The 17,937-nt window shown below is 37.6% G+C and overlaps 2 protein-coding genes across 2 annotated transcripts in view; one reads left to right on the plus strand and one right to left on the minus strand.

Annotated features, from left to right (window-relative positions):
• The window catches only part of LOC127849905 (thioredoxin domain-containing protein-like), a 322,209-nt gene that overhangs the window by 54,832 nt on the left and 249,440 nt on the right, over nucleotides 1–17,937 (plus strand). The window lies entirely within an intron of this gene.
• Nucleotides 4,350–14,541, minus strand: LOC127851087 (zinc metalloproteinase dpy-31-like). Its single transcript, XM_052384583.1, has 10 exons — nucleotides 14,209–14,541; nucleotides 12,024–12,155; nucleotides 11,170–11,279; nucleotides 9,912–10,047; nucleotides 8,889–9,026; nucleotides 7,644–7,788; nucleotides 7,228–7,322; nucleotides 6,622–6,778; nucleotides 6,265–6,387; nucleotides 4,350–5,503 (listed from the first exon to the last, which is right to left on the minus strand). Exons 1-10 carry the CDS (start codon nucleotides 14,351–14,353, stop codon nucleotides 5,416–5,418), a joined length of 1,269 nt encoding a protein of 422 aa, XP_052240543.1. The 5' UTR covers nucleotides 14,354–14,541; the 3' UTR covers nucleotides 4,350–5,415.

Below are 17,937 nucleotides of genomic sequence, written 5' to 3' on the forward strand. Positions count from 1 at the left end.
TGTGTAATTACGCGACATATATATATATATATATATATATATATATATATATATATATATATATATATATATATATATATATATATATATATATATATATATAATGTACGCTTTTGTCTACATATGACTTTAATGTATATATGTATAAACAAGTCGGTGTTTAGTAAATTTTACTCGTCTAAATTAGCCTACCAGTCACATTTATATAAAATAATTGGCTTTGTCCAGTCATTTGATAAGGCTTGGCAAGTATTTTTTTAAATCATCACAGTCGAATAAGGACACTCAAAGTCGCGGGGCACATAGGCAGTTGTCTACTCTACCTAAATTAGTTATCCAGGACTAGGTTTGAGGAACGCTGGAACGGACAGACATACATAAGAAAAGCCAACGGAATAGGGTAAATAACAAATTCCATTTGGTAATAAGCATTTGGCAATTATGATTCAGCATGGAATACTGGCCTTCCGTAGTCACATTATGCTTGAAATGTTTAAACTTCCGGATATAATTATACGACGAGTGAGCGTGCTTATTTTCAGCAAATACTCTGTTTAACCGCGCTTTGGTGTCAAATACTGTCGATGCAGTGAGTTCAACGTTTAAAGGTTTGTGTACTACCGTAGTCATGCTAATAAGTACAATCATAGTTACCAAATGAGACGTATTCTGGCAAACCAGTGATTAATGCATATGCGTAAAGTTTCGTCTCAGATTCGCCTGTACAGTCCTCACATGCTATGTTGGGACGACATTTGAAGCTTGTAAGGAATGTTTCGTAAAATGGAAGTCTTTATAGCAAACATCCAGATTAGGCGGTAGGTGTCGCCCCATATGAGCCTGTGGGGACTGCACAGGCTATCTTGGAACCTTACTTCTCAATCTAGAACACAAACACTGATGTTGTACAAAGAACTTAATCTAGAAAATGATGTGACGAAGCGCAATCAAGGACGGATCAATGTGTTATTTCTACAGCCTGATATAAAACGCGTCTGGTTTATTTAACTGAGCAGTTTTCGGACAAACCATTCCGGTGGAACGGAACATTTTAACATATTTTAAAATATGAAAAATAAATCAGTGATCCTGGGACCGAAACAGGACGCTCAATACAGGAGCCAATGTTAAGAGTGTTGACAATAATGAACAATTATGTATAAAAATAATATAATGTTTGCGTATTTCCATCGGTATGTTAACTTCTGCTCACTGTGCACTATATTGTGTCATAAAAAGTTTAAATTATTGAATCATTGTTTAATATCTAAAAATCACCGTTTGCCGTTTTGGTATATACTAAGATAATTGAATAACACGGGACACATTGTGTAAAGTATAATTTTCGTTCCTTAATCTTTGTAGACCGTGTAAAAGTTTACCAGATTGCACAGTTTTTTTTTCAACTTTAAGTTAGCGGTTGCATTTTTAACTGAATGTATAAACCTTATGAAGACACAGTTAATCATATTACCTAATTGTGCTCAACTTAGTTGGTACAAATTATACAGATGTGATATTGCCACAATTCAAATAGTTTGATAAAATGTGGCGAATGTAAGCGTCTTAATGTTTAAGCTGAACATTTGAATAATAAGTGTACCCTTAAAAAAGATCCAATTATGCACACGTTGTAACACGAAGCCAACTGCTCGAATATTGTGCTCACTATGATTCTATTTTGTGTATGTCCGTCATTTCATATAACGTTTTTTTTCAGCTGTTGATTGTCGATCTATAGCAAGTCTGTTGATCAAGATGTGGAAGTGTATGCTATAATAATCATCAGTATAAATATTTTTATGCTATTGATGTTTTTTGGTTTTTATCGCATCAATTATTCCATCACACATGTATTTTTAACATATCTATAAACAGGTTGATACTTGATACAACTTAAAATATAAGTGCGCGCATTTACACACGAGCTCGAGCCCCCGATTAAATACACTGAAACACACAAACGCACGCATGCACGTCCGGATGCAGACACACAGATGCAGAAACTTTATTGATATTCAACACAAAATTGAGTTGTAAGCATTTGTTCCCATTTGAAAGATTTATACTTGCGGAACAATTTTCTGTTATGTAAAATGGCATTCTACCAAATAAGAAAACTTGCATTTAACTCTTAATTACATGTCTATAGTATGCAAAACATGTTAATCTTATTGAACGCAGTGGTATTATTGGTAAATGTTCCGTAATTACATCTACCATTTGTCTGTATTCTGGCAAGGAATCACAGCCGACATAATTGATATGAGGAAGCATTCCACACACTAAAATTGAAGGGCACCATCTCAACCGAAATCTCCCCCGACACCATTGGTGTATGTGAATGCCCGTTTCAATGCAAATGTGCTGACTTCTTTCATCATAAGGATGTGAACTATCTTGTGATTATCGACATATATTCAAACTAGCCGATTGTAGAAAAATCTACAAATGGGTCTACAGGTCTCAAAAACGTTTGTCACTTTCAGAATACCAGATGAACTGGCGTTAGATGGGCGGCCCGGAATTTACCTCTCTGTTAACTCGGGATTGCTTATAGGGGCCTATTGAAGCATGTCATTAAATGCTTTATATTGATACATTTAAACATTTTACCTAAAAATCTCCAGTAAAAAAACAAGAATACAATTTAAAAAATGAAACAAAGTAACCCTCAACAGGGCTCGAACCACTGACCCCTGGAGTCCTGGAGTAAAAAGTCTCACGCTTAGACCACTCGACCATCCATGCTCATGCTTAGAGCGGATGTATTTTTTATCTATATAAGCAATCCTCGTAGTTTCCCAAAATATGACTACAACAACAGAACTTTCCAAATTATTCAATCGTTTCGCGTCGCACAACGCTGTATAATTTTCAGGTTTTCAAATCGTCAAAAGATGCATATAATGGATATTATGAGGATAATACACGGCTGAGCCGGGCCGGGCAGTGATAATCGGCCCGCAGAAAGCATAACGGCCCAAGGGTTTTTGCCTGTCAACTGTGGAATACCCTCGTAGTAATTCTAGAGCGGAGGTTGGTGTTAAAACGGTCAAACGAATGCTCACTGAAAACACTGGACCAAATGGCGAGTTCAACACTAAGGATTTTCAACGCGCTATATTACAGTACCGGAACACCCCCAAACGGTGATACCAGCTATGTGTGTTTTCGGTCGTGACATAAAGGACTTTATACGCATTCTACCAGGCCGCTACTTACCTCATGAAACATGGCTAAACACCTTAAACCTGCGAGAAGTTGTACTTAGAAACAGACATATAAATGTCGGGGAACGTCTATCTGAACATTCCCGACGCTTTCCACCACTTCAAATTGGCGACTTTGTTAGGATTCATAATCAGACTGGTCGTGGGACAAAACAGGGCAAGTTATTGAAGCTCGTCAATTCGAACAATGTGCAATACGAGTAGACAGCTCAGGAGGAGTTTCCCTACGCAACAGGAAGTTCCTGCGCAGTTATACACCTGTGTATCCACCCCCAGCTCGACATATGGATATTGGCTAAACTGGACCCCTAGCTGAAAATGCTAGGCTTCCATATGACATGGCTATTGATCATCGGGACACCGCGTGTGACAATCAACATCTCCCTGTGACCGTCCCTACTTCATTGGCTCCAAAATCATCCACAGTAGTGCCGCCTCAATCAGTGGTATTTCGCATTTTGATAAGGCTAGAAAGTGAGTGGCATTAAAAAATAATACAGCTTATATAAAGTATAAAATACATCACTCATTGTATGAGCACGGATGGCCGAACGGTCTATGTGTTAGACTTTTACTCCAGGGGTTAGTGGTTAGTGGTTCGAGCCCAATTGTGAGTTGCTTTTTTTTCTTTCTTTAATTGTATGCTTGCTTTTACTGGAGCTTTTTAGATCCAATGTTTACATTAATCAATAAAAAGCATTTAATTACAAACTTCAATACATGCCAAAATCTGTGAAAAGGTCCCTTAAAAGTACAGTCAGAATGATAGAAAATATCATCGCTGTTAATGAAAATATCAAGGGAAAGTGCTGACTTTTGGAATACAACTGTGATATTGATTTTAGCTGTTTAATAGTTATTTTTGGTTGCAATATCCGTGATTAAAATCAAATTCAAAGCATAGCTAAATTAATTGATTGATCAAACTATATCATAAGATATATACGTGTAAACCCAGTAATGTCAAACTTGTACACAATAAACTGATTCATAACTTTCATGTCACACTAAAATAGTAATTATTATTGGGTGTTTTGCATATGTTGAAAACATATATACATGCTTTTATATATGTGACTTTTGGAATGAAACACTCAACGAGACAGATCTATTAAAACTATATTTTGTGTGTATAGCATGCATTTAATGTAGCAACAACAAAAAACAAAAAAACATAATAATATAACAAACATGTTTTACTTCCACGCAAGACTGTCAACAAAACCAGGTGGAGTGTTCACAATGCATCTTAAGTTATCGTAATTGTAAATAAAGTTTTCACTTTTCCGTTAAATAATTAGAAAATAATATGAGTGACTTGTTTAGTACACAAATAAAACACATGTAGTCAATGCATATAATCGGTCATCCGAATTGTTACCTTCATCATTGTTGCTCAGTTCCGAACGATAGTTTATTAGCATGTATTGTAAGAGAATGTTTGCATTTTAAAGGGATCTTTTCACGGTTTGGTAAATTGACAAAATTGAAAAAAGTTGTTTCAGATTCGCATATTTTCGTTTTAGTAATGATATTTGTGAGGAAACAGTATTACTGAACATTTACCATGGTCTAATATAGCTAATATATGCGTCTTTGACGATTTAAAAACCTAAAAATTATAAAGCGTTGCAACGCGAAACGATTGAATAATTTGGAGATGTCCGTTGTTGTCGTTAAATTTTGTGAAACTACGACGATTGCTGATATAATGCATAAAATACTTCAACTAAGTATGCTTGGCAGAATAGCCGAACGGGCCTATGCGTTTTTACTCCAGGTTACTCCAGGACTCCGGACGTCACTGGTTCGAGTCCAGCTGCGGCTACTTTTTTTTTCCTTTTTTAAGTTTTATTCTTGATTTTTTTTACTGGAGCTTTTAAGATCCAATGTTTACATTTATCAATATAAAGCATTTAATGACTTATTTCAAAACATGCCAAAAACTGTGAAAAGGCCCCTTTAATACTCTTTTAATAAAGACGATTCGTTGATACCGCTTTTGAAACGCAAGTAACAGTCAAAAGTTAAACCACCATTCTGTGAATGAAATCGAAAGCCGATGAATATGAGCTCAGCATTGCTTGGCAAACACAATTTTTTCCTGACTTCGAAAGTGCATGCGTGAGAAAACAGGATATGAAACCAGACCGATGCACTGGTCTAGCTGCATAGTTGAAGATCAACGTGACTTTGGTAAGCAAATGGAATCTCTGACGTCATATCCGCAACAACATCGGGCCTTCTGGGTCTGATAGATTGTCTCCAGTCTAGTAACAAAAGCAGAAAAGTTGAGCCAACATCATAAAAATGAAGACAAAAAATGAGCCTCGCTCTGGGAAAACAGGCCTTAATATATTTGCGTAAAGCATTGTCCCGTTCTAGCCTGTGGGGTCTGCACAGGCTAATCAGGAACGACACTTTCCGCTTTTATGGAATTTTTGTCTAAAAGGAGTCTCTTTTTAGCAAAAAGGCGGGACATGTCGTCTTTTATTAGCATGTGCGGACTTCACAGGCTAATCTGAGGCGACACTTTACGCGCATGCATTAAGCCTCGTTTTCACAGAGCGAGGCTCAAATAACGATGTGTCACAAACGTGACTGGTACACCCGCACCGCTTGGTCAGCCAAGTATGTTCACAGGAAAATAATTCAGGTACGTGTATATCACTGGGGAAGAAAAGGCGTCTTGCACATATGCACTTTATGGCAATGATATATTTTAGGTTTCAATTTAACCGCTTCAGAATTGTAGAAGTTTGCATTTAATTGTTCATACTGATAACATTCTGTGCTAACAAACAGACGGACGGACCGGCTGATAGAGTGATATTACTCTACCCGTTTTATGTTATGCCGATTGGAACATAAATTTAAGGTATGGTGATGAATTGTTCTTATGGGGGTCGGGGCTAGAAGGTATGCTATCCTTCGAGAGTGTGACAAACGCATGGAACGAAGTCACGACACAGGGCCGTCTATGAAATCTACATTAAAATTCGAATCTCTTCGACTGACGGGAAGTACTAACCTATAGCACGTGCCCATAAACGCGCAGCTGTAGGCCATAGTTCGAGTAGTTGAGCACGTGACCATCACGTTTCCGGTTGCACACGGCGACTCGCCGCATGAGCGTACCTCTTCGGAAGTTCCGCTGAAAAGCGTCGAATATGACGTCAATGGTTTACTGAGTCATTTATGAATTCATTGAAAGTCACACAATAAATGCAAGACGGTAAACAATAAATAAATTTCATTCTAAACATCCAAAATGTAAATCTTATTGCCTACATACAATACAGTATAAAAGCGAAAGACACATTGCATTTTTTTTAAATAAGGCTTCACATATTCACTCAGATGCGGCTTCAGTTTGACGCACACGTACTTGCAATTTTCGGTGGTGGAAAGGCACTTCCGGGAGCGCGACTGTGTACCACATCCGCCGCAGGTTACGGAGCATGCTGACCACTCGGACCAGTTTCCCCACCCGACTGGCTCCGTCAGTACTTCCGTTCCAATTCCCGCCACCTCACTGACGTTTTCTTAAGGTTGGTTTAGACAGTATTCATTAAGATAATTTTAAGATGACATATGGATTAAAATCATACATTCATGAATAAAAAACAAGTTATTTAAACGTATATGAATTCTCCTCCATAGATATTCATAGTACGTTTAAGAATTTAGCACATGCAGCAAGTTAATAAAACTACCGATGGGTGGTGAATTAAGAAGTGATATATTCGGGAATGGGTGTGAGGGGGGGCGGGGGGGGGCGCTACCTATACACACAATAAAAAAACTCCATCCAAGATGAAAAATTTGAACGAAAACTTGTATTTTTCATTTTTAGTATCAGTGAACTTGATCCCAGTAGCTCCGAAGGCAATCCCTCCCTAGATCTTCTGCATGTTAGTTTCTATACATGACGAGTAAGCTAAACGCTAAAAAACCATGACGTGCAGACATGCGACGCAGGACTCTGACCTACTTGTGCACGTGCTGTTATCCGCGCTGAGGTTATATCCGGTGCAGCAGAAGAACTCTTCAATCAGACAGTCGGATATCCTCGACTTTTGTCGTGTGCTTAAAGAAATCATTAAGGTAATCTCTAAAAAACAGGATGTTTGCAACCATAGTAAAACATGATTATATAAGTTATGTAATATTATTAGATACACTAATATTAGCGGTACGTAACATTATCATGTAACATAAAACTGGTTCCATATTAATGTATAATAATATGGGAAAATCGTTACACTAGAAGTATGTAATCAAACTGTAACTCCGAGTAGTATACAATCTAACTGCATGCAAATCTTAGTGGTATGTAATCTAATTGTATGTAAATCTTAGTGGTATGTAATCTAGTTGTATGTAAAGCTTAGTAGCATGTAACCTTACACTTGTCGCGTACATCCCCAGAACGGAAGCAAGCACGTAGTGTCCACCTCGGTCGTCTGCCACGTGTGCTCGCAAGGCACATGACGCTGTCGGATGCAGGAGACTTGAGGGGCCGTCACGTGGTCGGCGCATCCTCCGCAACTCACTTTGGGGATAACATAAACACTTTGGAGATACATAAATACTTTGAAATAGAAATAACACTTTGAAAATACCATAATCACTTTGGAGATACCGTAATCCCTTTGGCGAAAGCATTGACACTTTGGAGACATTATAAACACTTTGGAGATAGCATACACACTTTGGAGATAACATAGCACTTTGAAGATATCATATAAATTTTGGAAATAGCATAATCATATCGGAGATTGCATAATAACTTTGGTGATAGCATAAAAACTTTGGAGCATTAACACTTTTGAGATATCATAATCACCTTGGAGATTGCATACTCACTTTGGAGGTAGCATAGATGCATTGGGGATAGCATAATCACTTTGGAGATAGCACAAACTCTTTCAGCGGCATTAATTATAACAACAACAACAACAAGAACAACTACAGGTTCTTCAAAATGATGATCTGTATAAACTGACAAACAGCTTTGTCAGTTGTGTAGATGGGCATCAACTCAGGAATGTGCGAAGCATAATGGATAGAAAATAAGTTGCGAATATAAACTTCAGGGTAATGACATATTTTAAGTTAATATTAAATCAATTAATAAATGTGATAGTAGTAAGCTCACATTTTGCTCAGACTGACGGACGCAAGGACCGACCGAGTGACACTAATATCGCCCCTTCCTGCGGGGATTAAACATCAAGAATGTGTATGACGAGCATTTACAATAAACCGCGTTCTGGGAAACCTGAGCTTAAATCATGGCCTTAAGTGTCGTTCCAGAATAGCCTGTGCAGTTCGAATCTTTCCGCCACAACTGGATTTTCGTTTAAAATGGACTTTTGTAAACAAAAAAATCCGTAAAATCGAAATGTGTCGCCACTTAGTATCCCACTATCCTGTGCGGACTTCACATGCAAATCTGGGAGGATACTTTACGCACATGTTCAGTATTCCCACAAACATGCTCAACTATGCGACAGTCAACAAAATGATAATTTGCCCATGAACTACAAATTAATATCGTTGTTAATCGGCCAGTGAACAGCGATTTTGAGTTTTCATCGGTACAAATTAAACAACGAAGGCTTAAAATATCTTAATTCGATAAATACGTACTAGCTGACACTTGAAGTCTGAAGCCGCGAGTAACTCCGAAGATTGTCCGGAAAATTACGAGCGTGTGGTTGCTATGGGAGACGATAGGTGACCGGAAGTGGTCAGTCTGTGCGGAGTAGTTACAGCAGAACCGACCTCCTGAAGATGTAGCATCATATCATATCAAATAAATTTGCAATGCACGTTTACAGTGTGTTTTTCACCATTTTGGGAATGTGGCCGGGTCCCTTTGGATTGGGAAAATTCGCTGCGTTTTGACTAAAATTTGGAAATCAGTGTTGTTGTTGTTTTGTTAAAAATGCTATACAATTTTTTCAGTATTATATTCACTAAGATTGAACTTATATGGATGGGAGATGAACAAAATATTGGTTGTTAAAGAAAAATTAAACCTACCATTGGGAATTTTAAACTCCCTTTTAGGAAAAATAAATACTTTTTTTTCAGTTGGGAATGGGGCAGATTACCGGACCCGATTTTGAATGAAAAAAAACAACAAGACCACTGCGTTTACAACTAGAGCTTTGTCAGCTTAGTTCAAGAGAAAATATCAGGAAAGTTTCCTAATCGATTACAAAAAAGTGTACTGCACACAAAAACTCCATGATGATAAAACAATTTTAACCTTCTGAGAGGAAAACACCGACCTACACCGACAGAAAGACTAAATATATTTTCCGACCCCCACAACGCTGCTGTGGTATATTATAACCATAGGGTTTTTCTCCAAATAATGAACTTAAAAGTAATGGTAATTGATCACTTTCAACGTTAGATGTGAGCCTCGGCCTGGGAAAACGGGGCTTAATGCATGTACGTTAAGTGTGGTATGCGCATGCTTAGCAGGGATAACACTTTCCGCTTTTAAGGAATTTTTCGTTTACATCAAGTCTGTTCCAAAATAAAATACATTATTGAAAAAACTGTTGTCCCAGATGAGCCTGTTTGGACTTTAGGCACGTGCATTAAGCCCCGTTTTCCCATGCTATTTGAAGTCAAGTACAAAGAGAAGAAGCAGAGTACCTGTGAGGCCTAGATTGTCGAAAGGTCGGATTTCCACGAAATCTTCGCACGGTTTGTAGGGGTCGCTATCCGTGCAACTCTCGCTTTGGATGTAAGGCGCCAAAAACTGCGACTTGACAACTGTACCTGGCGGGGACTAGAACAATCAATGAAATATATGGGCTTCGTTCTCGGAAAACTGGGCTTAATGAACATGCGTAAAGTGCCGCCCCAGGTTAGCCTGTATAGTTTGCATAGCTAATCTGGGACGACACTTTCCGCGTTTATTTATTTTTTGTTTAAAGGAGGTCCTCTTAGCGAAAATCCAGTTAAGGCGCAGAGCGCCCAATCAGCCTGTGTGGACTGCACACTTTGCGCCTATCCATTAAGCCCGATTTTCATGTAGCGAGACTTATATCATCATAATTATCATCTTTATCAGCTGTAATACTACTTATCATCATCAGTATCCTCGTTATGCTCGTCATCGCCATCTTATTACACGTGTCAGAAAAAAATACTTTTCCTTTACTCTAGAAAATTACTTATCAAAACGTGTTTATATGTTAAATTTGCATGAATCAGGTATGAGAACGAACATTATTGCAATAGATTTATGATTTTTTTTTCCAGAAATATGTGGGATGGTTAATGAAATTATTTTTCATGGTACGCATAGTTATAATTTATAAGTATTGGATTTATCTAAAAAAATATGGGTTGCGGTGTCTCATAATCTAGTTCACGAAAAAAATGTCTTCGAAAGGTAGCTAAAATCTGCGGCTGAGAATACCTGTAAACAATCATTTTTATCTCGAGGTCGCATATTTAGGAAACAAATGTGATTATTTTCGATTACTCTTAAATCATCTTATTCGTAGGACATTGATTTTCTTTGACTTCTAGGGTTGACTGATGTACGAATTTAACACAAACACATTGGTGAGAATTCAGCATAAACACATCGGGGAGAATTCAACACAAACACATCGTGGAGAATTCAGCACAAACACATCGGGGATAATTTAACACGAACCTATAGGGGAGAATTCAACACAAACACACCGGGGAAAATCAACACAAACACATCTGGAAGAATTTAACACAGACACGTCGGGAAAATGACCGACACCAATTTCTTATTTTTGTTTTCCGAAACCAGAAAACAACGAATTTACATGTCTGCAAAAAAATTGGGGTGGGGGACCGCGAAATTTCATGCCGACGACTATATACAAGTTAACAGTATGCTATAAAATACATTTTGTTTTTCTCTTACTTGTATAAGCCAGTAACATCTTATCCCTGGTTGGTACTGTGACGGATATGAGGGCGTGGCTATGATTTTCGTGACGTCAGTCGTCAAATCTATGACGCCACCGCAGTCGTCTGAAATGACGGCATAGGTTTTAAATATAAGTTTCATTCTTTAAAAATAGTCAGCAGGCCGTTTAACGTTTTGCGAACATAAGCTAATAGGTTTAAATTTCTAACAGACATCACCATTTGTTCTTGTTATTTATTGTATTAAATCGTGGTAAAAACAATGACACATTTTTTTAATTTCAATGATAGTTTAATTTAGTTCACTACTGATTTTCAATTAATATAATATTTTCGTAAAATTCATCAGATAAGGGCGTTACTGGAATAAGTCATTTAAAGATAAAACCTTCGAAATTCTTTAGTTACATTTATTCACTTCACGAGCATAAATTGTTTTCATTTAATTGTATTAATTTTCTTTACAACAGATTTGTTTATTGTTTAAGAGAGTTAATACTCTCTTGAATAACATTTGAAGAAATATTTGATCAAATTAACGCACTCGTGCATCTCCCAGCGGATATCATACTATATTAACACATAACAAATGTTACATACTTCGTTCAAAGGAGGAAGACGATGAAATACAATCGCTCGCATCGTCCAGTAAATTTAAGCTCCTATGAAGTTTGATCAAAATTGGTTTGGTGGTTGCGAAGAAAAAAACATTTGTAGAAAAAATGGATATAAACACGGAGGCATTGACGCACGGAGGGACTACGGACATAGCGGTATGAAAAACGATTTTGATGACCTCGTTTTGCTCAGGAGAGCTAAAAATCTGCGAATATATTCAGTGCAACGTACGTGTGGATTTCGCGACCGTCTCACATCGGTCGCCCGCAAGCCCCTCTGCGCAGCGACACCTGGAGCAGTTCCGGGGGTCCTGGTACCCCTCGTGCAGGCACGTGACCGGAAGCAGGGCCGGGGAGCACACGTCTGCAACATATACTGCTAATTTTCACGTCATCGACATACGCAAAGAATAAAATAAGCGTTGCATACATTGGCCCATATTAGAAAACTCTTTTACGAAAATGCAAGGGAATTATCTCAATTGTTAAGTCTCTGCCTGTCTAATGATTGATCTTTTTACATTACGCTAAACAATATTTCTTAATGATTTAAATTCTGTATTTTGTATGAAGAAATCATTTGCAATCTTACATACAAATTAATATGAAAGTTTTCCTTAAGTACAACACACATAAAGCTTTCCCTTAAGAACTAAATGAATATAAGACTTCCTCATTATATATGCAAAAAGAAAGTCCCAACCTGACCACAATCTAGTGAAATATAGTTCTTACTTGAATTCCAAAAATGATTATCAATTATGATAAATAGAAATGCGTTTCGAGTATCTCTATATGGGCCGTGCTGTGTAAAAAGGGGGTTTAATGCATTTGCATAAAGTGTCGTCCTCGATTAGCCTGTGCAGTCCGCACTGGCTAATTAGGGACGACACTTTCCACCTAAACTAGATTTTTGCTAATAAATGACTTTATTTATTTAACGAAATATCATTTAAGCGGAGAGTGTCGACCCTGATTTGCCTGTGCGGACGTCACAGAATCTGGGACGTCACTTTACGCACCTGCATTAAACCCCCTTTTCACAGAGCAAGACCCATATATATTAGTCAGTTAATAGATCTTGGTCGTCTGGTGTTTGGCTCTAAACATCTTTTTTGTGTTTTTCCTCCGCATCCGAACAATAAATCGTTGGTATAGTCCGATACACTACTTGCACTAACTGCATCTTAAATTAATTATCTTAATTGCTTTTTGATGATGAAAATTTATATGACATATATCAAAACGTTATCTGAATTAATTTGAAGTTTAACAAAAAAGTCCCATCTCTGGTTACTGTGAAAACTATGTGTTCTGTATTTGCCCAATAATGTTCTATAGCTTATCACTTTGGATTAAATAAATCTATAATTGTCTATGTCAATTTCGGCTATTTTTCAATTCAAAAATGGAAAGTACAAGCATATTGACTTATATTAAATCCTGATTACGTGTTTGTCATGACCTGTCTAATCTTTTGCAACAAATTTGTCAAGATATAAACAAAAAATATTCCAATTTTAGCTCACACTTAGGTTCATATCGGTCAAAAAGTCCATGTAAGAATATATATTAAAAGGGCCTTTTCACAGATTTTGGCATGTTTTGAAGTTTGTCATTAAATGCTTTATATTGATAAATGTAAGCATTGGATCTAAAAAGCTCCAGTAAAAAATCAAGAATAAAATATAAAAAGGAAAAAAAGTATTCCTCAGCAGGGCTCAAACTAGTGACCTCCGAAGTCCTGGAGTAAAAACCAATTAGACCGTTCGGCCATCCTGTCATGTATTTTAGAGCGACGTATTTTATACTTTATATAAGCAATCTTCGTAGTTACACAAAATTAAACTACAACAACAAAACTCTCCAAATTATTCAATCGTTTCGCGTTGCAACGCTTTATAATTTTCAGGTTTTTAAATCGTTAAAAGATGCATATAATGGCTTTATTAGACCATGGTAAATGTGCAGTATTACTGTGTCCTCAAAAAATATCATAACTAAAACGAAAATTTGCGAATCTGAAACAACTTTTTTCAATTTTATCAATTTACCAAAACGTGAAAAGACGTGAAAAGGCCCCTTGAAAACGTACTAAGTAAAAAGCAAGATGAGAATGATCTCTGCCAAAGCTCATGACTTATTTATGACTGATGACGAGCACACATGTTCCACAAGAACTAGTTACACGAGTGATTTCATCGTAAATCCTCCTCTTTTAAGCGTTTCCACATTTCCAATCAACGGATCGTTTATCCAAAATGAGATCGTCCCGAAATTTGTCTGACATACCAATATAAGCTATCGTGATACATCGACTATCTCCGGCATCCTCCGTAAGATAGACTGAGATTTAAGCAATAAATCGTCTGCTGATCCAGAGTGCAATATTAGCTCAATATGCAATCGTTTGGTACCGTTACAATAAGCCAAGTTGGCCAGTTTGACATCGAAGAACGATAACTCCTCCCTCTGCCCCAGGGTGTGTTGCAGAAGGGGGTTTAGCGCCTCTATAGACAGCTGACTTCTGTCCCGGGCGTCGAACTTGTCGAACTCCTGCATCGAACAATTGGTGAATACATTGATTAAAGAGGTGCTCTGGGAAACGGGGATTAGTGCATATGCGTATAGTGTAGTCCCAGATTAGCTTGTGCTGTCCGCGAATCAGGGACGACACTTTCCGCTTCGTGGCATTGTTCGTTTGAAGAAGTCTCTTCTATAGGAAAATCCAGTATAGGTGGACAGTGTCTTTCCTTTAAGACGATACCAGAGGACGTGCATTAAGACCCTTTTCCCAGAGCGCGGCTAAATTATTTGTACTTCTCTGTAAATTGTTCATATCACCATTATTATACAGTGACTCTGTAAATTGTTCATATCACCATTATTATACAGTGAAACGTTTCTTTTATTCAAAATGATATATTTCATAATTCTATTACAATCGTTGTCAATATTTTAATCAGGGAATTCATTACAATACGTTTATTTTAAAACGTACAGGAGAATTAGCAACAAAATGCCGTATCAGTAAAAAAAAGAATCTGCTAGGCCGACGGGATGATAAAAAAAATAAATCTCGATTTTTTGTCAAATAAACTATATAGAAAATCGGCCAAACATCCAGTTATATAGTAGAAATGTTCTACCCAAACTTCTGTTGACAATAGATGATTTGAGAAGAAAATTTCTTAATAAGTATTTTAGCTATTTACAACAAATACTATTACACGGCCAAAGCTCCTGTAAATGTTTAACATGGCATTTAAGGTATTACTCAGTAGTGGCAGTTTATACTGTTAGTCATTTTGCTGCATCAGTTTATTTTCAATAACATTGAGGAAATATGGTACACATAAATGAGTGCTTCATTTAAAAAAAAAGTTATGTAAGGTAGTACATGATAAATATATGATGCACAATTAATGGGAAATGTATTTAGTAAACATGTATAACGTAACATTTAAAGTTCAGGAAAAGTACAAAAACAATCGACATGACAAGTTAATTAGGGCACTAGATCGACTGGACAATTGTATTAAAATGTAGTGTCGAGCAAAATACGAATTAACCTCGCTCTGAGAAAACGGGGCTTAATGCTTGTTGCGTAAAATATCGTCCTAGATACGTCTGTGCAGACCGCACAGGCTAATAAGGTACGACAGTTTCCGCTTAAACCGGATTTTCGTTAAAATGATACATTGCTTTAAACTAAAATACCATTAAAGCGCGAAGTGCCGCACACGCTTATCTGGGGCGATACTTTAAGCACATGCATTTAGCCCGGTTTTCGCAGAAAATGAGTCGGTGGTTAAAATATAGCGTCGGTCGGATTACGCGTTCGAGCCTCATCGCTGTAGCAAAGGACGCTACCTTAACCCATTTATGCCTAGCGTGTAGAAAAAAGGCCTTAGCAAACAGCGTAGACCCAGATAAGACGCCGCATGATGCGGTGTCTCATCAGGGTCTGCGCTGTTTTCTTAATGGAATTTATGTTAGAAATATTGTAAATATAGAAATAAATATACTAGACATCCCTAATTTTGGAAATAAATTGATCCAATTTAGAAGGATGGGAGTGTCCACTAGGCATAAATGGGTTAAAACAGCGCTTTCATATGGAAACACGCACGTCTGCACAAAACGCATACTAGCACGTGCACGCAACAACAAAACGCCTACGCATACATGGCATATTTGGTATCATTTTGTCGGACTTGACGAGCTCTACACGATGCAACAAACGGCATACGTGTACCTTTTTCTACTAAGGCACTATTGACCCCTGAACATCGGCAAAACGTGACAATTTTCTATTCATTTTAATTTTAAAATCGCGAATGTCTTTGTGTAGGATTATATAAATAAGTAAACAATGTGATTTCCATAATCACGAAACTCTGAACTTTAAAATTTAAATTTAAAAGTCGCGAATGTAATTATTAGTTAATATAACTTTTTTATTTTTAAAGCAATTGTCTTTAAATTTTGCAAATTGATAGATTGCATACATCTCAACCACCTGTCAAAATTTCATTAAGATCTTGTTTTATAATACATGATATGTTATTTCAAAACTTTAGAAGCGATTTTCTGAAAATCACTTTTTGGGACTTTTGTGCATTTAGAATTAGTGCGACGTTTTATAGCTCTCGTTTGTATAAACGCTCGATTAAACATCAATTTTTATAAAAACGAAAGATTGTCCCGGGGACACTATAAGCGAGTGATTGCAAAATAACACTGACTTAAATCGTTATCGATAATTGTTCTATTGAGTTGTAAAATTCTAATTGAAGTGCGCGTTTTTTTGTATGAGTTGAGATCGAATCCCACTGGAGGCGTGTAGTGATATTTTGCGTGTACTGGCAGTTCAGATATTTTGTTCATCGACACATCCGACGCAATATGTAATATATCATTTGTTAGTGCAAGTCTGAAATTATGGGAAATGCATTCTTCGATGTGACCATTAAACACAGAGGAACGTGTGTGAAATTCCCTCGGACTTTTGAACACAGGCGCATGCATTTGAACTTCCGTCGATATGTTCTTGTAACCCCAACTCACATATGTGAAATACCGTCAATATGACCTTTTAACCGAACGCACGTATGGGAAATACCGTCGATGTCCCCTCTTCATTAACAAAGACGTTCGTATGGGAAATACCGTCGATGTCCCCTCTTCATTAACAAAGACGTTCGTATGGGAAATACCGTCGATGTCCCCTCTTAATTAACATAGACGTTCGTATGGGAAATACCGTCGATGTCCCCTCTTCATTAACAAAGACGTTCGTATGGGAAATACCGTCGATGTCCCCTCTTAATTAACATAGACGTTCGTATGGGAAATACCGTCGATGTCCCCTCTTAATTAACATAGACGTTCGTATGGGAAATACCGTCGATGTCCCCTCTTCATTAACAAAGACGTTCGTATGGGAAATACCGTCGATGTCCCCTCTTAATTAACATAGACGTTCGTATGGGAAATACCGTCGATGTCCCCTCTTCATTAACAAAGACGTTCGTATGGGAAATACCGTCGATGTCCCCTCTTAATTAACATAGACGTTCGTATGGGAAATACCGTCGATGTCCCCTATTAATTAACAAAGACGTTCGTATGGGAAATACCGGCGATGTCCCCTCTTCATTAACAAAGACGTTCGTATGGGAAATACCGTCGATGTCCCCTCTTCATTAACAAAGACGTTCGTATGGGAAATACCGGCGATGTCCCCTCTTCATTAACATAGACGTTCGTATGGGAAATACCGTCGATGTCCCCTCTTAATTAACATAGACGTTCGTATGGGAAATACCGTCGATGTCCCCTCTTAATTAACAAAGACGTTCGTATGGGAAATACCGGCGATGTCCCCTCTTCATTAACAAAGACGTTCGTATGGGAAATACCGTCGATGTCCCCTCTTCATTAACAAAGACGTTCGTATGGGAAATACCGTCGATGTCCCCTCTTAATTAACAAAGACGTTCGTATGGGAAATACCGTCGATATGATCTTTTCACACAGGCGCATGTTTTCACAGACGCACAAAAGCACACGCGCACGCGAACTTACCTCGCCGCTGTAGTGCATGACGGAACCCACGTCATACGGGACGTTGAGCGTCGTGA

This window comes from Dreissena polymorpha, chromosome 11 (assembly GCF_020536995.1).
Source record: "Dreissena polymorpha isolate Duluth1 chromosome 11, UMN_Dpol_1.0, whole genome shotgun sequence".
NCBI classification, from domain to species: Eukaryota; Metazoa; Mollusca; class Bivalvia; order Myida; family Dreissenidae; genus Dreissena; species Dreissena polymorpha.

Bases quoted from the DNA above. Each gene is read 5' to 3' on its own strand.
- LOC127851087 (XM_052384583.1), bottom strand. From the start codon at position 14,353: ATGCAGGAGTTCGACAAGTTCGACGCCCGGGACAGAAGTCAGCTGTCT. The intron at 7,789-8,888 runs GTACGTATTTAT...TTATCCCCAAAG, and splicing joins CAGACTTCAAGTGTCAGCTA to TGAGTTGCGGAGGATGCGCC. The intron at 6,779-7,227 runs GTAGGTCAGAGT...ACCAACCTTAAG, and splicing joins GGATAACAGCACGTGCACAA to AAAACGTCAGTGAGGTGGCG.